The 20139-nt window shown below is 39.6% G+C and overlaps 3 protein-coding genes across 3 annotated transcripts in view; 1 reads left to right on the plus strand and 2 right to left on the minus strand.

Moving 5' to 3' along the window:
* Window positions 1-20139, plus strand: part of LOC104453184 (geranylgeranyl transferase type-2 subunit beta 1-like) — a 102724-nt gene that overhangs the window by 24342 nt on the left and 58243 nt on the right. The gene's annotated exons all lie outside the window — the stretch shown is intronic.
* Window positions 3367-5475, minus strand: LOC120294359 (disease resistance protein RUN1-like). Its single transcript, XM_039314414.1, has 2 exons — window positions 4401-5475; window positions 3367-4093 (listed from the first exon to the last, which is right to left on the minus strand). The coding sequence occupies exons 1-2, from the start codon at window positions 4988-4990 to the stop codon at window positions 3367-3369; spliced, it is 1317 nt and encodes a 438-aa protein (XP_039170348.1). The 5' UTR covers window positions 4991-5475.
* Window positions 13579-18581, minus strand: LOC104455416 (disease resistance protein RUN1-like). The gene is made up of 7 exons (XM_039314415.1): window positions 18052-18581; window positions 17781-17847; window positions 16754-17509; window positions 16319-16588; window positions 14685-16143; window positions 14319-14467; window positions 13579-13680 (listed from the first exon to the last, which is right to left on the minus strand). The coding sequence occupies exons 1-7, from the start codon at window positions 18579-18581 to the stop codon at window positions 13579-13581; spliced, it is 3333 nt and encodes a 1110-aa protein (XP_039170349.1).

Here is a 20139-nt window from a genome sequence, read left to right on the forward strand (position 1 = left end):
CTTAAACCATAAGGTTCGTGGGTATATCCTTAAACCACACTTTTCAAATTGTTCACAAGTACATCCCTAGATCATGCTCTTTACATTAAGTTCACTTGCATTTTCATTTTGATATTTAGCTAAAAAAAAAAAAAAAAAAAAACATTAGGTGTCACCTTATCTTTGAAAGAAATCTCTTTGAGCTTCCTTCAAAAGAGGGGTAGCTGTTGACACCTAATTTTTGCCCAAATTATTGCATATAAATTATCTAGGTATTTAAAATGGAAGATGTTTTTCCTTAAAAAAAAAAAAAAAAAATTAAAAAAAAATTAATTAATTAAAAAATTAAATTTTTTTTTTTTAAAAAAAAAAATTTGGGGCCAATGATCTAAATGTGACTAGCCAAGCCCAAGAGGTCAAACTGGAATCAAAACGGCAATTTGGGGCCAAAATGCAATTTTCAAAAGTTGAGGGACCAATTCGCAAATTTTGTAAAGTTTCACCCGAGCCCTTAAATCATCATCTGGGCCTCCAATTGAGTTGAAATCGAATTTGGGCCGGGTCGAATCTATCAAATTAGGCCAAAATGACCAAACTTGCATTAAATTGGGTATTTTCGGATAAGAAGATGGCCAACTTTGAGGGATATTTTTGCAAACTTGGGTGGGAAAAATCACAAACTCCGATCAAGTTCTTAAACTACTATATATGAGCTTGCTAATTGATAAAAAATATCAGCCAAATTCATGGATTAAAGCGCCTAAACCAGCTGACAAACCCCAGTCCACGAGTTGGTTTGAAGTCAGAGTTGTTGAGTGGGCAACTTGGTGGCCCCACCATATCCTCCGTAGCTCTCCAACCGGCCTGATATTTGCACGTGATGGAAGACCGTAATGAGTAGTGCAAGTGGATGGAAATTTTTCAGGGATAAGCTGCTGGAAGCACGGGAAAGTCGCAGCAAAATCGGCACACTCAACATCTGCAAAATGGGAAAATCTTGACTAAGTCAGAAAGTTGTTGGACTGCTTAGTTGGTAGGCCTGGCAGGAGGGCAAAAAAGCCGATCAGGAGATCGTTGAATGCAGGAGAGAAGATCTATGAAGCATGCTCGTTTGAGGGATAAGAGAAGAGACGAGAGAGAGAGAGGGAGCTCGGAATCGATCCCCAAAGAAGCCCTCAGAAGCAACTTCAGAAAAGCAAAACCCAGAAATTCCAGACCGACCTGGAGAGAGAAAAGTGACATTTTCACACACCTGTGACAAAAATTAGCCAAAACCTTCAACTATAGAGTGAAAATTCATTCAAATATATTTCCAACCATAGGTCGCACGTCCCAAATGGAGATCGGGAAGGCCTCCTAAAGCCCCGAAAACAGTGCCCTCCTGGCAGGCCAAGAAAGTCCGAAATTTTTCTAAGTGTTGAGCCTGATTGTTCATGAGTGAGGGAAAGCGAGTGCTATTGAGAAACCTCAGAGACAATTGAGGAAAGCCATGAATTACAAGCCAAACTATAATACATATAGTTTTGGTTGATTTGAACTTGGCCAACAAGGAAGGTTTGGAAATCTAATTTTGGAAGTCAACGAAAACCTTCGTTGTCACCTTTTCTTCTGCAGATCTCACTTTCAGCTCGAAGGAACCAGTTTTTACGTGCTTCCAGAGGACGATTTCGTGGTTTCCTTGGCCAAGAGTCACTTGAAAAGGAACTAGGAAGCAAGGTAAGAATCCTAGATGTATCTTTGTTCGATTTTGAACATGTCTTGATCATGAAAATCGAGAAGGAAACTAGCCCGAAGAACTGATTTCTGAAGCTAAATTTTTTTCTAAGTGTTTTAAGACCTCTTCAATGCCCTACATGTTTGACTTGTTACTCCACTTTGCATGCCTTTTTTTGTCGTTGTGACTTCAATGGATGTTACATGGGAATACTAATGATGCATAGGACAACCCGGTTTAGTCTTTAAATCTCCTTGTGAACCATGAAACCATCTATAACATGAGCCAAAAACCATATTGAGACATGGTTGGCCAGCATAGATCATGCACGGATGCTTCTTGGAGAGTTCATTTTGATGCGTTCGGTTGATCATTTTCGGTGATATTTGTTGCATTTGAAAGTAAGTATTACGTATTTTCATCTAGATTGAGTAATATTTCATATAGATATGGCATGTGATGGTTGTCGGAGCTTCAATCTGAGCATTTGGCATGGCTGTTTGACTTGGGTTCATCACCAGTTTTGCAAAACAGCCCCAACCCGTATGTTGGAGGCCGTTTTCAGTTCGGTTTTTGCATGTTCTAGGCTGTAATTTCTAGTCAAACACGTTCTTTGCATGTAGTAGTATATCCTTGATACTTTGCATTCACATGAGATTGCTTATGGATCGAGATTGAAGGCCACGAACATGACCCGAAGAAGCCGTTTTGGGGTGATTTGATGCAAACCAAGTATTCAATAAAATGTTGAAACCAAGCTCCAATCTCGAAGCGGTCGATTTGAGCTTAATCGTTGTGATATTCATGTGATTTGTTATTCCATGTTAGCATAGATCGGTTTAAGGAATCATCATTAATTTTTTTTTAAAAATAAAAAAAAATAAAAAAGAAAAATCTGAAAATTTCAAAAAATATAAAAAATGTTGGATAGCATCAAATTAGGATAGAAATGACATATATGGAATTTTCCTAATTTTAAAATGTCATTTTCCTAATTTAATGCTATTTTGTTATTTTATAACAATTTTTGTAAATAATCCATTTTGCATAGATTAAAATTATCTAGAGTAATTTCATGCATTTAGAGTAATATTATATGTATTTAAATTCCCATTTTGCTCACGGGGTCCTGTCCCGGGCGTGATAACAAGGCCATGTAATATTATTTGCCCGACTTGTATCGGGTCTTTCTTTTCCGCATTACTTTTAAGTCATTTCAATTTCTTGGATGTTTATTTACCGCACCGCTTTTCAATAATTTGAGTGTAAATTTTTTTTTTTAAAATTATGTTAGGATTAGTTTAGACAAAAAAAAAACCTACAAAAACATTTGCATGGACACTTAGCGGTTTCATAAAGATTATAATTGGTAATCAAGATTGTGTGGCCATTCGATAAACAACCTTCCAAGTTAGTGGTACCGTAAGGGCGCTAATAGAAACATTGGCGTAAACAAGTCCCCCGTTCCTAGAAATCTCCGGTTGCGTATGAATTGAGACAACACTCCCGTGTCTTGATTGGTTTCTAGCCGACCCCAAGAGGCTAGTGGCGACTCCTAGAATTACATAGGTTGTTAAGAAATAAAAAACGAATCCAACGTTGCGCGAGGTATGGGCTTGGGAGAGCCCGCACCTAATTTAGGGCCATTGGTCCGCCTCTTTAGGCAAATACCCCTAAACCTTTTCTTTTTCCCCGGACGGAAAAATGGAGGTCGTGACAGGTAGTCCATGTGTAGTATAGACAATGCGCTTTGAAAGAGTACAATAATCAGCTGGAGGAGAGTCGTCATTGAAGGCATGCCTACTAAAATGTTTAAGTGCATCTTCATCTTCCAACCCCATCATTTCATAATCCTTAAATTCATACTTAAATTTCCTACTTGTCAGAACGTTCTTGTTCCTAGTAGTAACAAGTATTCTACTACCATGATGCAAAGATTTCTCTCCGATTAGTTGTAGGATCTGGTTGGCCTCATCAACATCATCCAATACAATTAGCATCTTCTTGTTGCAAATTGTTGCTTCAATCATATCAATCCCTTGATCAATGTTAGCAATATTCTGAACCACACTAGAATAAGATATATCGGACAATAATTTTTTTTGCAGCTTGACTATGTGATTGCTTTTTGCCGTCTCCCTCACATCATCAAGAAAGCTGCAGTTTCTGCCAAATCGAGGACATAGTTCGTTGAAGATAGTCTTGGCAAGTGTTGTTTTACCAATTTTGCCCATCCCGTAGATTCCAATGAACTGCACATCATCAGAATCAATGTCTAATAATTTCTTTATGTTTGATATTTGATCTTCCATTCCAATGAAATCTCCGGTTACACGTCTCCGTTTTGTCTCGAGCTTGGCCACAACCTCGTCAACAATAGCCTGGATGAGTTTTAAAGGGCTGCAACAAAGTTGAACAGTTTCAATTGAGCAAACGTGACAAATTTTCATATTGACCATCTACTAACCAACCGGGTGGGGACGCGATCAAGTTCAAAAATATAGAAGAGAAATGTTGATCTTTACATCAGGTAGAAGAATCATAATTTCTGGCAAAAAAGGGGTAGAAGAATCAAAATATAAACATCTAATGAATTAATGTCAATATAAACATCTAATGAATTAATGTACTGGAATATTTACTTAAATAAAAAAAATGGCAGCCCGATTATACAAAATAATTTTCACAATCATGGTTAGATTGTTACCTTGAATGTTTCTCCACCTCCCATCCCTTGATGCCACCAACTTCGAGAGACTCCCGCCACGTCTTTATATTCTCGGAGCTGAACTTATGCTCCTGATCCTCCATCTCTTCCTCCAAATTCGATATGACATCCTTGTATAACGGTGTTTGCAGCTTCACATCTTTGGGCTTCACATCATAGAAGATGGGCAATATGACCTTCTCTTTCCCATCTTCTTTATGTTTAGAGGTGTTCTCCACCATTTTCGCAAGCTCGTCAAGGCACCAGTGACTTGAAGCATAATCTTTGGAGAAGATGGGTATGTAAAGCTTGCAATTGTCAATCACATGCAGAAGGTTGCTAATTTTTTCACCAGGTTGAAGCCCTACGTCATCGATGAAAACACGAATCCCGGCATCTACCAGGGCTTGGTGGAGGATATTGGTGAATGGAAGACGAGTATCAGGCCCTCTAAAACTCAGGAAAACCTGGTATTCACCTCCTACCGTGTTGCTGGTGCTCGTCACTGTCTCTGAGTTTGCCATAGGAGCTCGCTTCGCACTTAACAAGGTCAGCCCTCTCACCTCGTCTCTGAGTTCACAATATGACATTTCACATATTTGAATCCGATCCCATTTGCCATCCAAAACGCGGTCAACGCGTGTCGAGTTTTCTGACACGTAGTCAACTTTTTTCGACTCGTCTCGACACGCGTGTCGGATGGAAGCGAGGGCGGGGGAGGAGAGACGAGGCCGCGAGCGACGGCGAGCCCGCGACGGCGAGAAACCGCTAGAGAAAGAGTAGAGATTGAGGCGCCAGAGAAAGAGTCGAGACCGAGGCAAGGGCGGCCGTAGAGACTGAGGAGAGGGCGGCCGCAGTGATGCTGCGGGATCGGCGACGAGGCTGCAAGCTGCAAGTGAGGAAGGGCCGAAGGCGGGGCGGAGGAGGAGGAGAAGGATCGAGAGGAAGAGGAGAGGAAGGGGGTTGTATGGAGGTCGTCCGGCGAGGAGATGGAGATGGATCGAGAGGAAGACCGTGCGGCGAGGGGAAAAAAGTGAGAAGAGGAAAGGGTTGCGAGGTCGTGCGGCGAGGGGAAAAAAGTTTCGGTAGCTAGGGTTTTGGAAACTCAATGGGGTGACAGCCTGTCACGTGCGTGGGGGAGGGGAAAAAGTGAAATAAATTTGGGGTGGGGAAATAGTCTCGACGTGGGAAGATAGGGAAAAAAAAAAATTGAAATAAATTTAGGAGGGAGGGATAGTCTCTCCTGGGGGAGGGAGGGAAAAAGTGAAATAAATTTGGGGTGGGGGAAATAGTCCGACGTGGGAAGGTAGGGAAAAAAATTGAAATAAATTTAGGAGGGAGGGATAGTCTCTCCTGGGGGAGGGAGGGAAAAAGTGAAATAAATTTGGGAGTGGGGGAAACTTTGTTTTAATCGGAAAAAATAAATGAATAATTTTAAAAAATAAAAATACTGAATTTTAGATGATAATAAATTTTGATCATTGTAAAAAAATCATAGATTTATTTAAATAAGTTGATTCTAATTTTCAATGAATTAATTTTTTTTTTTTTTTTTTTTTGGTATCCCAGGGAAACCCCGCACGGTCGGCAGCCGGAGAGTAAATCCTGGGGGTACACGTGCTAGCCACCACACGCGTGCACCGGGTAAGTCACCTAGGTATCTCTGTTAGCCTCCTGCACATCACCTTGCGGGAGCCCAAGGGAGTCGAACACTCGACCTCTCTTTCGGGAGAGGGAGCGCCCTGCCAACAGAGCCACCCTAGTGGGTGGTAAGAATTAATTTATTAATATTATTAGTGTAAATTCATTGTAGGTTTTTTTAATTAATTAATTATGAATTTAAATCAAATTAAATATAAATATAAATATTTATTTAATATTTAACGTGTCGAACGTGTCGAAATTATCTTCTTTTTGAGAAATGACGTATAACGTGTCGTGTCGTGTCACGTGTCGCATGTCACGTGTCGCGTGTCGGTGCTTAACATTTACTCCAATCGTAAGGACGAGATTCAATGCAATCTACGACCTGTCTCTCCTAAGATCCTTCTGACCATGCATAGTAATGTTCTTTTATTGCCATTTTCTCCGTTGAATCGCACCAGCCCGTGTGTGCCTTTCACTTTGCTTCCTTCATTTTCCATGATTTTATGGTTGCATATATTTTATTTATTTAGTTTTGAATGCGACATATCAAGAAAACCATAGATTTGCAACTACAATCATGACATATTAAATAAGTCTGTTTTGAATGATTTGACATAGATTTTGACAACATTTGTTAGCGATACACTTTTTTTGTTAGCCTGATTTAACATAAATCATTTTCATATTTCATCTCTTAATAAAATTTTCATGAGAAATTGAAAACCATTATGAACATCATTCTTCGGAATTTGAACCGTTGTAGGAAAATTAATGAAGATCAGATAGAGCCTAGCTGCAATTATTTATTTTATGGTTTGTTTTATTTATATTTGATTTTCATGGCATTATTGGTTGCTTTCACTTGTTGACTAAATTGGCGCATTGTACGAAGTCTTCGTGAGGATGACTTGTCCACATTTATTTTTTTCTCATTTATAACACCAGTATCTAAATCATTTGACTCAATTAACACCGATTTATGCACGCAAATCGCTACATTCACATGCATTAGGTTAGCTCCATTCATAAGATGACTAGGGAGACACTCTAGGCTCATGAGTAAAGGACACTGTGATCAAATCTGAACAAAATGTCGTTTTAAAAATAGCATTCAAAATACACATAATGCATTCATGATGGTTTATACAAATCCAACTTTGCACAAATAATGTATACAACAACAATCTTTCCAAAGATATCGCAATCGGATCATAACCATGGTCATCTTTGATGCACTACTTTATATAACTTAGCAACACCTTATGGAAACGCTATGAGCATGTACATCCTATGTTTTCAAGCCATTGCCTCAAACGATTGGAATACATAACAAATGTTAATACTTGCTTTTTAGTAAATTGGAAGATCATGCAATACCATATTACAAGATCCCCAAAATATGCCAAAATGACATTCTTCGAAATCACGTTTTTACCTTTTAATTAATCACGCATGCCACATACAACTTTAATCAACCCGGAAGGTTTTAGGCATGTGGAAATCAATCTTTTCGGAAGATTAGTTTTTGGACCTATTTCTTAACTAGGTAAAGGTGATAAAGCTAGTACAAACATCTAGAGGGGGTGAATATGTGTTAAAATAAAATCTTGACAAGTAAATGCAAAATGAAATAAGTCGACATTAAAGTTTGAATAAAGATCAAAATCTATTATGAGAATAACCATACTTTTGAGATAACCTGTAAATATGCAACAGACTTAATTAAGATGAGTTAAGGGAAGAGAAAATTACACACGAGTAGTTTGGCTTAGATTAAGCCCACATCCACTCTCCCATATTGATAGCCTACTCGTTGGATTCCACTATAGGATTAACAAAAAATTACAACTGTGAGTACAAATACTCAGTGGTAGATCATACTATCACACCAAGTCATTCTTTTTGTTGTGTTTTTCTCTCTTGATCATAATTTGTAAAGTCACAAATGAAGACAATTAGACTTTGGAATTTCAAGTTTGCGTCTCTATCTCATTGACCGATTAATCTCCTTAAATACTCTACTGTGCTTCTAGCCATTTAGTCAATCACTGAAGGATTTTCTTCTCATCTACCCGTTGGACATAAAGATTCAAAGAAGATCTTGTGGCCATTGAGGACAAAGAAAGAATTTCCACTTGATTCTGGTCGCTCATATAATCAAAACCTTAGTTTCCATAAATATAGCTTTTCTCATTTGGAACTTGTCTCTAGGATTGATTTTAGTTTGATTAACTCAATCAATATATTTATGGAAAGTAGAATCCTTAGCTGGATCACTAGTTGTTGTTGTTTATATTTTGAATTTGTCTTGTTTTGGTTCAATGTTATATTCTCGATAAGTCTTGTTCTGGACCTTGATATGATTTGAACCCGCCAGAGTTGGGATATTGTATATGTGCTTCTTGAATTTAATAGACTTTGGCAAAGATCCTCGATAGTGCTCAGAATATATACTTGTTCAAAAACCTATTCTAAAATAAGTATTAGAACTAGAAAAGGAGAAAAGGATATTTATTATGAAAAATAAACGATGAAATTCTTGATTTGAATGCCCGAAGTCTGATGCCAGTTTCTTTAGTCAGAGACATCATTTTGGACGTTTGTATCATGTAACTCACGTGATTCAATTGAAAAGCTTTTCCACCGGATCATCCTCCCTAAAAAAATTACAAAAGGAGAACACTGCGTTACGTTAGAAAAAGGAGAAATGGATATTTAATTATAAGATATAAATAATGAAGCCTGATGCCACTTTCGTCAATTACAAACATAATTTTGGACATTTGTATTGCGTGACTCACGGGGTTTAATTGAAAATTACGGATAGACTCTTAATTCCATTCGCGTGACTCACAGGGTTTTGTCAGGTGGAAGCAAAGAGGTTTCAAATAAATATCAGAATTGACCAAAATTTAAAGGGGAACAAATATTACTATAAAATCATCTTCCACAACCATTTGCCATCAATTACGCGCATAGCCAACTTCCCAGTAGGTGCAGAAAACATTGTATATTATGGTCCCTTTTCACATCAAAAACACATCAAGGCAACTTTGCAGCAGGTGCAACTTTCAATTTATAGTCACTAAAGTTGATGCCGTTATTAAAAAATAAGGCGGAGGACAATAATGAAGGTGTAACTTTTTTTATAGTTGGACATACATAAAATTCCAATCCAATATTGTAAAATAACAATTTATCTATATAAATGCATAATTACAAAATATTTCCAAAGAATCGCCTCTCATTAGACACATGAGATTCTGGAAAATTAGACAAATTTCCCTTGTACCTTAGAGATTTTTTGCAGCATTCACTACCAAAAATAAAAATAAAAAATGCTCCGCCTAAGCACTACCCAAGCATACACTTACCACTCAGTGTGAAATATTTGATTCGATCTCTTCACCTTAAAGACTTACCTTTTATTATAATAAATTGCCTTTAACCACCGGAGTATTCTCATTAAATGTGCCTTTATATTAAATAGCATATGATTGTGCAAAACTTTTTCAACACTTATTTCCTTAGATTGTCATTGCATTTCTTAAAAAAAAATTAGGGACCCAATTTGCCAACAATGCTTTGGTTCGATCCCTAACCAAAAACACTTACCATGCACGGTTTTTTGCATTCGTCCGTCGCATTCATGACTAGAGGCTGTTGATTTTGATTCCTTGAGCCTGGCATCAAAATAAATCTTGGACCGGCGAAGATGACAGGCACTTTCGAGTCCCTCCAATCTCTGAAGAAATATTCAAGGCCACTCAACATTACTCGTTTGATTTGCTCCTTTTAAGTTGACCCATTTTTGTGCGTACCATTAAATCTCAGCTAACCTCATCGCTTTAGCCTTATTGGTGACATGAAACTAAGTCAAGACATGGGCCATCTAGTCAACAATCGGCCAAGAGTTTTAGCTGGAACCAGAGTGCGAGAGCGTGCGAAACAAAAAAAGAAAAGAAAGCAGGGTAGAGGGCAATAATGGCAATAGGAGGAAATAACAAGAGTAGGACCTGTTCAGGCAGCTTATCTGGCTGCATATTGAAAGTGAATTATTAGGTGAACAGTCCAAGGTAGCAGACGATAACATGTAGGGAATTTTTATCATTTTCTTAGCTGCTCCTCCGTTAATCTCGCGTACTAACCAATCATCGTTGCCATCAAAGCTAATTCGTTTTGAAATCCCCCTTCACAATAGTCATTTTGACCCTGCATGGCCTGAACAATCGGCTCCTCTTGAATCTTTGGACTGAGCCATTGCTCGATGAGCTCATCGCTTCCCCACCTGTCCAGATAAATCCTCGCCTTCCATCAGCAGCGTGGTCATTGCGTCACCCCGCATTTCATGGGTTACTCCTCCCTCTTGGCTGGTCTTCGCCGCCCAAATTACCAGCGCTATGTTAGGAAATGACGCGTTGATTTCAGAAAAAAGTAACCCAAACAAACTGTCCACCAAGATTAAATATAATAATAAAATAACATAATCGAAAGAACATAACAGAAAATTTATTATCGAAGTTCATCCAAACTTAGGCTATGTTTTCGCAGAGAGACACTCTGCAAATTTATTGGACTTTGAATAAAGTTGAAATACAGTGATAATCTTTCGTAAGATCGGAGCACAAATAGAGTTCTCAAAGAAAAAACTCACTCTTTTCTCTTTTCTCTCTATTTTCTTTTTCAGCCCCTTGATGGCTAGCGTTTGACTATCGCTAATGTAAAGTGTAGCTTTTAACCTAAAAGCAAAACTAATATAAAAGACAAAAAAAAACCCCTAAATTTTTTTTTGATTTCACTTGCTAACAATCTCCCACTTGAAGAAAAATATACCCCAATGCACCAAGCAACTTAGCATTCATCTACTTAAAAATCTAGTAATTGAAATTTGTGCCTCTATGATAGTCCTCATCAATTAAGATAAAATAATACAAATCGTAATGTTGACTCCTAAATTTTTCCTGTTCATATAGGATTTAATTGTATAAAAAATTAGGAATTAATTTTTAATCTCTAAACAAAAATAGTTTTCACTAGAATTGCATAGTATATAGACATTATGAGCAGTTACATTACGATGTAAATAATTTATAGGAAAAAAATTTAAAAATGGAAAAGAAAACTAATTGATTAAAAATTATTATTTAAAAAAGAAAGAAGAAGAAAAGAAAAAGTGAGATCGGGCCAGGGTCAGGCCGGCCCAGCCTTCTTTCCCTTTCTTTTCTACCTTTTCTTTTTGCCTAGGCCCAGCCCGGCCCACTTTTCCTTTTCTTTTCCCCAAGCCCAGCCTCTTCCTTCATCTTCTCCCTCACGCACTCCCACTTTCTCACGCTCTCACGAGTTCTGCAAAAAACAAAAAGGAGGACGAAGGACGGAAGCAGAGGCGGGACGGGAAGTGAGGAGCGCGCCTTTTGGGTCGGGGGCAGGCCGGCACGGCGAGCTGGCGGTGGCAGAGGCGATGCGCGCCTGCCGGGCGTTAGAGGGGGATTCTGGGGGCTCGGACAGAGGGAGAAATGGACGGAGAGAGAAACAGGGAGATAGAGGGGATCTGGCCGAGAGGGAGACCGCGAGTGAGAGAGCAGAAAATTCGCCCCGGCTGAGCGCCGTTTGGCCATCCTCGACACAAACCGGCGTCCCCTAGCTGGTACCACCGAGCCTGGGGCCCCCATCTATCACGGCGTCTGATTTTTGGTGAGTTGAGTTTCGGTTTCGATCCGCCGTTTTCGTGTGGTTCCCGGCTTGGCAAAACTGAGATGGCCGGCTATAGTTCGATTCGTATCGAGACTGGCTTCCGGCCGTCGTCGCCAAGTCGGGTAAGGCCCCCGAGGTCGCGCACTTTGGCGCCCCTTTTTTGTCCTTTCCTTACTGCTCTGTTTTTGCCCTATTTCGGGCACGCCGGGCCGGAGCTCGCGGCCATCTGACTCACGCGTCCGGCCCCTTCGCCCCTGTGTTTTGATAATGTCGGTCTGGTGGGTCGTATGTCGAGGGGACTGTGCGAGTTTGAGTCCCGGTTGAGCCGGGAGGCCCTCGTTCAGTATCGCACGCCACCTGCTCGATGAAATGCCTCAACGAGATCTAATTTTCGTCTCCTCCTCTTTTTGCCGAAATCAAGTCGTCCAGACTGTTGTGTTCTATTGTTATGTCTCTGTGATGTTTTCCGATACAGGCACGGCCGTTTGGTCGCTTCACTGCCCCCGCCACCGCCTCGTTTACTTTGTTTTGCGTTTCAGCCATGCTGGCCGTCCCCAAGAGTCCAGAGCCATTGGAGTTAGAGCATGGTCAGGCCGAGGGCGACAACGTCGTCGGCTCACGACCAATTTGCTTGAGTAGCAGATCGACCTAACCACCTCATTCCGAAAATACAGTGGAGGCCCTTTTTTCCCCTTTCTTTTTTCTTGTTCTTTTGCCAACTCTGTCTGGCTCTCTCTTTTCTCCTCTTCATTTTGCCGACTGTCTTTCTCTTCCTTTTCTTCTCTTTATTTTCCTAGTTCTGCAGATAGGAAATAATAAGGTGGCCTAAATTTCTCTTAAGAAAGACCCTTTTGTTATAGATGTCGAAGGATGTAATAGCCCCAACCTCACCACCGAAGTGGACACGCCCGTGCGCGCGCACACAGAGCATATGGAGATTCCCAGTAAGATGGAATTTTAATAAGACTGTCCTTGTCGTTTTAGAATCAGTTCATTGTCTCTCTTCATCAGAATAAAGCAGAAATAGAAATCAAGTAAAGCAGAAGAAACAGCGATGATCTATGAATAGAAAGAAGGCGTACCGTTTTCTGTATAGAATCCCTTGTTTCAATTTCAAAGTCCGTCCCTTGCTCTGATCTATTCAGAATCTTCTCTCTGTAAGACTTCCAAGTGGTGTAAGAATCCTATCGAGTAACTTCCCACTACATACTATGATTATCAAGCATTTACTTGGTATTTTTCAGCTCGATGCATCAGAAATCCTTTCCATTGATTTGCACCCATTAATTTCCAACCGATACAAAAATTCTAAATCGTCAATGCCCTTGATAACCTCTGCAGGCACGGGCACCGGTCAATTGTTAACCGCTTCAAGATCTTCAAATATGACAAACCGCCTAAGCTTTTTAGGCACAAAACGGAAGCACCAAGGAAGTAAATTGAGATGTACAACCACCTAACCAAGCACCTTGCTACAAAGTTGCTCACTTTTCTCTCTTCTTTCAGTTCAAATCAGAAGATCGGTACAAAACGGAGAACAAGAACACGGGAATAATCAAGAAGTGAGAAGATCTGGAGTGTCTGCTTCAACAGAAAACAAAGCCGCGTGTACTTTGTCCAACCAATTGTCCAGTCGGTCACACAGTAATTTGAACTATGGAATCCCAAAAACTCTGGGTTGCACCCATGAAACGCATAATATTCCCTCCACTTGATCGATTATGCCCTCAATAAGATGAATCTGAGTTGAGATTCTAAATGTTTAGACTCTGTACAATAAGGTAAATACTTGAATATCAGTTTTCCATTACGTATGCTAGAGCAGAGAACATGCAAGCAATTACAAAATCCAGGTATTTGCCATGACTGCGTATGCAACAGCACACTGACACATATCCAGAGCTCTTCTATTCTCACACCAGAAATAGTGGCGAAGGACAATCTACAAGCATGAATAACTCAAAGTAATCATCTTTTACAGCCCCCCAATTATGAAACATAGCATCAACATTATTAAAAAAAAAAAAAAAATAGAATGCTGATTCACATCAGCCACCACTTGCTGTATGAAGCTATTTATGAGAAGATGCTCGACATTGTTTGCTTTTCAATCAGCCCCTCACAGATAAAAAAGAGATGGTGGATACTCATTAAATTGATGATTATTCAAACCTTACAATATACCTACAGACGAACACTTCATGACAAGACGCTCGACATCCTTTGCAGAAAGTTTTGTGTGCTCTGCAATGACAATCATGGGAATGGTTCGATCCTCAGATGGTTGACTGCGAAAATCTACATCGCCATTCTCCAACAAAGCTGTAAACTCTGATTCCCAAATTTTGTAACTCTCTAATCTTAAGTCAGCTCACCAAATACCCATAATTCTTGTAATAACCCAACTAACAGACGCACAACACGCCGGAACATGATTCCACTCAATCGAGCAGTCCACAGAAGCATAGCAACATAAATAAAGTACGAAGCTATTACCATATGAAGCTAGAGCTCGAACTCATGCTTAACTATGCAAAGATAAATCACAGGATTACATTCAAACTGCCACACCGCTCGTACCTGTTCTTCAGCAATTAGATGGTGATCCAGGCCCATGCCTCCCGCCACTGATGGAGTTAATGAATGCAACCGTCGGAGCCTCACGTAGCACCCAAACTCCTCCAGCCGAGCTGTGCTGAAGAAGAAAGACTTGAAGCTCACGATGGAACCTGGGAAAGAAGAGAGACAGCGGACGACGGACTGAAGCTCGCGAGGAGCAAGCGAGCAGTGGTGAGGACTGGGTGATAGAGATTTGCTTAAGCAGGGGGAAGAGAGGAGGAAGAAGAAAACGTGAAAGAGAAGCCTAATCGCTGGTGCACATTTTAGAATTTGTCTGCTGTCTCTGCTTACTAGAATGAAGCAGAAATGAATAGAAAGAAGGCGCACCAAGGATCCCTTTTAATGTTTCAGAGTCCACTGTTGCATAGATTCCGAAGTCCCGCATTTGCTTTTTATCGATCCGAATCATCTCTCTAAAAGACTCCCAATTCCCGCTGAAGTTGCAGTTAAATGTTATGTCCATCTGGCACTCATTTGGTATTTTTGAGCTCGATGCATCAAAAATCTCTACAAAGAATACACTCCCACGACTTCTGAACTGCTGTAAAAACTCTAATTCGTGAATGCCCTCCATACGCCGCAGCCTCCAGCAGGATTCAATATGTAACCTCCTCAATTTCTTCAAGTTTGACAAACCTTTTATCCTTCGTAATGAACAGCAGCCTCTAACAGTAAATTTTTCCAATGATTCCAACAGAGAAACAAAATCGATAACTTCTACCGTCTGGCACCTCTCCATATGGAATTCTCGAAGCATCTTCAGGGAGTTTAGGAAAGGGAACTTTCCCCACGAATGATCAAACAACTCGGGAGTTCGTACCTCATTGTACCCCGGGTCCTTAGGCAGAAAACACCTGCTCTGGGCACATAAGACCTCGAGAGACGGAACATCAGGTTGCTCGTACACCTCGTTTTCTCTCAATTTTTCCAACATAGGAAGCCCGCCGAGATGTACATATTTCAGTTGAGTGTGGTAAAGTTTTAAAACTATCAAGTTTGACGGTAGTTGTTTGAGGGTTCGGAAGTATAGTCCAAATAGAGTAAGTTCTTTCAGCAGAGAAAGGGAACCCAACTCTGTAGTTGGTGCGTGGACATTTAATAAGCAAAAGTGCAGCTTGCTTAGTTTGGATAACCTCCCAATCCACCTCAATTCACCAATTGGAATTACACTTGATATGCACAGCCTATCGTCAAAGTCATTGGATAGGAACAATTCAACTAGATTAGTAAGATTTGAGAGATTAGGGACAGTTAGCAACGAAGCAGATATCAGCCGTAGAGTTGTCAAACTTCTTGGGAGCTCCGGCCACTCTTTTATCCTATGACGATGTTCCAATTTTAGTGTTTGGAGGCGTAGCAATTTGCTCATTGTACCGGGCATTTGTGCAATTGGTGTCCATGATACATTGGCATATGATAGGCTCCGTAGTCTACCAATGGAATCTGGTAATCTTGTAATATTCGTGCATGATATATCCAGCTTCATCAATGACTCTAATTTCGAAATTGAGTCGGGGAGTTCGCTCAAGCTATGACATCTATTAAGAGAGAGGTGCCGAAGATTTTGTAGCTCTCCAATTTGTTCGGGCAAATTTTCAAGTTCCACACATGACTCAATATTCAAATCAGTTAGCAGCCTCAGTTTCCCAATAGAGTGGTCAATTTTCTTCAAAGATGGATAATGACAAATAGTCAACTTCTCTAAAACTGAGCATTCAAGAAAGGTTGGTGTCCCACATATGAAGCCATTATTTTCAAGAGTGAGAACCTTTAATTTCATTGCGCCCTACAAAAGCCAATGAAACATCATGACAGACAATTAGATGTTTGTACAAGAAATAAATATGAATTTGGGGACCCAACTTGGATCCAATCCTCTCACCAATTGAGAAAAAAAGACTACAAATCCATCAAATCCTTCATTGAATGAGAAAATTACACTAGGAGGGAAACTCACGAACCTTAATTAGGTAACGGATCTCATCTTTGTTGGGGTTAGAAAAACGAAAATTCATCACAACCACGTTCTCTAGACCCAAATTAGTTGGTGTGTTGCCCATCAAAATGATCCATTTCAACTTGGAAAGACAGCCCGTGAACTCACCTTCACAGACTACGTTACTCAACCAAAGAAACTTGAGATGTGGGAACCGTCTAAGTTGCTCCGCTGTGATGGTCGTACGATTGTTGTTGGTCGTTTGCAAATGGAGTGCTTGAACGCTTTCCTTGATCTGCCAATGACATTGAGAAGCAGGAACTTGTCAATAATTCCGCAATTTAATTTGTCGAAGGGAAGAAAAAATGAAACAGAAGAGTTGCTCCCAAATAAAAAACGTGAATCATCAATTAAGAAGAGGGTATAAGCAATTTTCTATTCAAATTTGGCCATACTTTACCTCTGTTGATCTTAATTCACAAATGATGTCATCTTTATCCCACAATCTGGTACGTTCTTTTTTGGCAATTACCCTTCCAAGATCTCTAAACTGATCATGCATCTCAAATATATCATTATCTAAAACCTTTATCATGCACCTCTTAATAAGGACCTTGAGGGAAATCTCTGGGGAAAGCTCACAATCTTTCCACACGTACATTGGATTAGTCTTATTCTCACCAATGAAAAAGCATGCAACATCGAGGAATATTTGTTGTTGATATGGATTTAAGGCATCATAGCTTATCTTTAGTTTTCCCAAAACATCCTCATGAGGTGTCTTCTTTAGCTTCTCTAGCCACTCTTCCCATATTTCTCTTTCTTCCTCGCCAAAAAGCGATGAACCTATTGCTTCAAGAGCTAAAGGTAGTCCATCTGCAGTAGAGACGATGCCCTTTGAAAGAGTGTGGTAATCAGCTGGAGGAGAATCATCATTGAAGGCACGTCTACTAAAAAGTTTAAGGGCATCATCCTTGCTCGACCGCACCATTTCATAATCCTCGAATTGATACTTAAATTCCCTAATATTTAGAATGCTCTTGTCTCTAGTAGTAACAAGTATTCTAGTGCCAGGATACAAAGATTTCTTTCTGATTAGTTTTTGGATTTGGTTGGCCTCATCAACATCATCCAATACAATTAGCATCTTCTTATTGCAAATTGTTTCTTCAATCTTATTAATCCCATCATCAATGTTAGCAATGTTAGAGCCACTCTAGAATAAGAGATTTCAGACAATAATATTTTTTGTAGCTTGACTAAGCCCTTTTTTGTTGTTTCCCTCACGTCATCGAGAAAGATGCAATTTCTCCCAAAACGAGGACATAGTTGGTTGAAGATAATCTTAGCGAGTGTTGTTTTACCAATGCCGCCCATCCCGGCCCATCCCGTAGATTCCAATGAGCCGCACACTATCAGAATCAATGTCTAATAATTTTTTTTATGCTTGCTATCCGAGCCTCCATTCCAACTAAATCTCCCGTTACACTTCTCTGTCTTATTTTAAGCCTGACCACAACCTCTTCAACAACCTCCTGGATAAGTTTCACATAGCTGCCACAAGTGGAACAATTTCAATTGAGAAAAGTCACAAATTTGCTTGTTGACCAACCATATACTAGCCAACCAAGTGGGAACGCAATCAAGTGTAGGATATAGAAGAGAAATGTTTGATACATCAAGTAGAAGAATCAGAATTTCTAGCAAAAAAGGGCCCGATTGTTAAAAATCATTTTCGAATCATGATTAGATTGTTACCCTGGATATTTTTCCAACTCCCATCCCGTGATGCCACCAGCTTCTTTGAGAGCCTGCTGCCACGTCTTTATATCCTTGGAGCTGAACTTCTTCTCATGATCTTCCCTCGTTTGCTTCAAATTTGATATGGCCTTTCTATACAATGGAGTTTTCAGCTTCACGTCATCGGGTTTCACGTCGTAGAAGATGGGCAATATGGCATTCTCTTTCCCATCTTCTTTAGATTTAGAGTTGTTCTCCACCATCTTTGCAAGCTCGCGGAGGCACCAATGACTTGAAGCATAGTTTTTGGAGAAGATGGGTATGTAGAGCTTGGAATGATCAATCGCTTGTAGAAGGTTGCCACTAATTCTTTCACCCTTTCGAAGCTCTTCGTTATCGATAAAAACACGAATCCCGGCATATACCAAGTCTTGGTGGAGGACATTGGTAAATCCACGACGTGTATCGGGTCCTCTAAAACTTAGAAAGACCTGGTATTCATCTCTTAATGTATTGCTGGTGCTCGTTCCTATCTCTGAGTTCGCCATAGGAGCTCACTTCGCACTTAGTAAGGTCAGCCCCTCACTTGGTCTCTAAGTTCGCCATATGACATTTCACGCATTTGAATTCAATCCGTTTGCCATCCAAAATGCGTATAGGCAACTTCGCAGTAGGTTCAGTTTCCAGTTTACAGTCACTAAAGTCGATGGCTTTAAAAAAGAAAAGATAAGGTGGAGGACAATTATGGAGCTACGCCTTTTGCACGCCGAATTTCTTTCGAGCTTCTCCTTTGTGCTATTCACTTTGTGCTTTTGAACTTTCGGATTAAAAATACTTGATTCTCTATACCTATAGGTGGGCATATTAAAAATCCCAATCCAATATTGGAAAATAACAACTTATTTATATAGAGTAATAAGTTATTCCTAAAAAATCGCCTCTCATTCTGACACTTGGGACTCCAGATCATTAGAAAAATCTCATTCATACTACAGAGATTGGATTTGCTGCATTCTTTACAGGAAATGCTCCACCTAAGCATTACCTAAGCATATACTTACTACTCACTCTGAAATATTTGCTTTGATCTCTAGGCCTTGAAGACTTACCTTTAATTATAATCAATTTCTTTTAACAACTCAAATATTGTCATAGAATGTGCCTCTATATTAAAAACCAAATAATCATTTATTTCCTACTAACGACTATTAGAATATGAGCATGGTGTAGTAGTGTGGTTTGGGCGTTAAATCAAACCAAATTATATAAATATGTTAGATTTTTTTTTTTTTGAGTTTGAGCTCCTTGGATGAAATAGGATCAGATGAGAATTATAGACGCTCGACCATTGTTCAAAATTGGAGAGAGGAAATGCAGTGATGGCCTGTCAATGGCCATGATGCCCACTCCATTGTGGTGTTGCTTCGAACACGAAAGAAAGAAAGAGAAACCATGATGGTCCTGACCACTAGAAACGGCTTCGCTCAGCCGAAAAGGGGAAACGAGATTAACGATGGCCATCGCCAATAAGGGCCGAAAGGAAGACGACGAAGAAAGTTGCAAGGATGTTGGCCACTAATTGTTTCCTTTCTTCTTCTTTATTTGTTCTACTGAATTTCCCCTTTAAATACCAAGAGGAAGAGCCCTTAATGTCATAGAGAGCTCCAAAGGTTGCATAGAGCATGTTGAAAATCGTGCCGAGAGTTCCTCTTGATCACAGAAATTTTAAATGCTAAACATTGTATGGATTATTGAGTGTAATTAGAGACTGAAAAACACTGAGAGTATTTAAATGATATGATTTTTATCTTCATTATATCTTTTGATGTATAATAAAATCTTGTGCTGCTCTCTAAGTGGACGTAGATCACACGACTAAATCACATAAATCTAGTGTACGATTCATTTTCTTGTTTTGTGCATTTTATTCGACTACTTTTTTTTTTTTTTTTCAAAAAGGAATATGGTTCGGAGAAAAGTGAAACCAAACTAAAAAATATTCAATATGACCAACATTAGGCATTCATGAAATGCAAAAGTATCTTCTATTTTCTTAAGATATCGATTAATATTTATAAGCTTAAACTCATGGTTGATGATAGAATT

Source organism: Eucalyptus grandis, chromosome 6 (genome assembly GCF_016545825.1).
Source record: "Eucalyptus grandis isolate ANBG69807.140 chromosome 6, ASM1654582v1, whole genome shotgun sequence".
NCBI lineage: Eukaryota > Viridiplantae > Streptophyta > Magnoliopsida > Myrtales > Myrtaceae > Eucalyptus > Eucalyptus grandis.

Excerpts from the sequence above, each read along its gene's own strand:
- LOC120294359 (XM_039314414.1), bottom strand. The coding sequence starts at position 4,990 with ATGTCATATTGTGAACTCAGAGACGAGGTGAGAGGGCTGACCTTGTTA. Across the intron at positions 4,094-4,400 it reads GAGGTGGAGAAACATTCAAG|CCCTTTAAAACTCATCCAGG; the intron begins GTAACAATCTAA and ends ACTTTGTTGCAG.
- LOC104455416 (XM_039314415.1), bottom strand. The coding sequence starts at position 18,581 with ATGGCGAACTCAGAGATAGGAACGAGCACCAGCAATACATTAAGAGAT. Across the intron at positions 16,589-16,753 it reads GTGAATTAAGATCAACAGAG|ATCAAGGAAAGCGTTCAAGC; the intron begins GTAAAGTATGGC and ends TGTCATTGGCAG. Across the intron at positions 16,144-16,318 it reads AGATCCGTTACCTAATTAAG|GGCGCAATGAAATTAAAGGT; the intron begins GTTCGTGAGTTT and ends TGGCTTTTGTAG.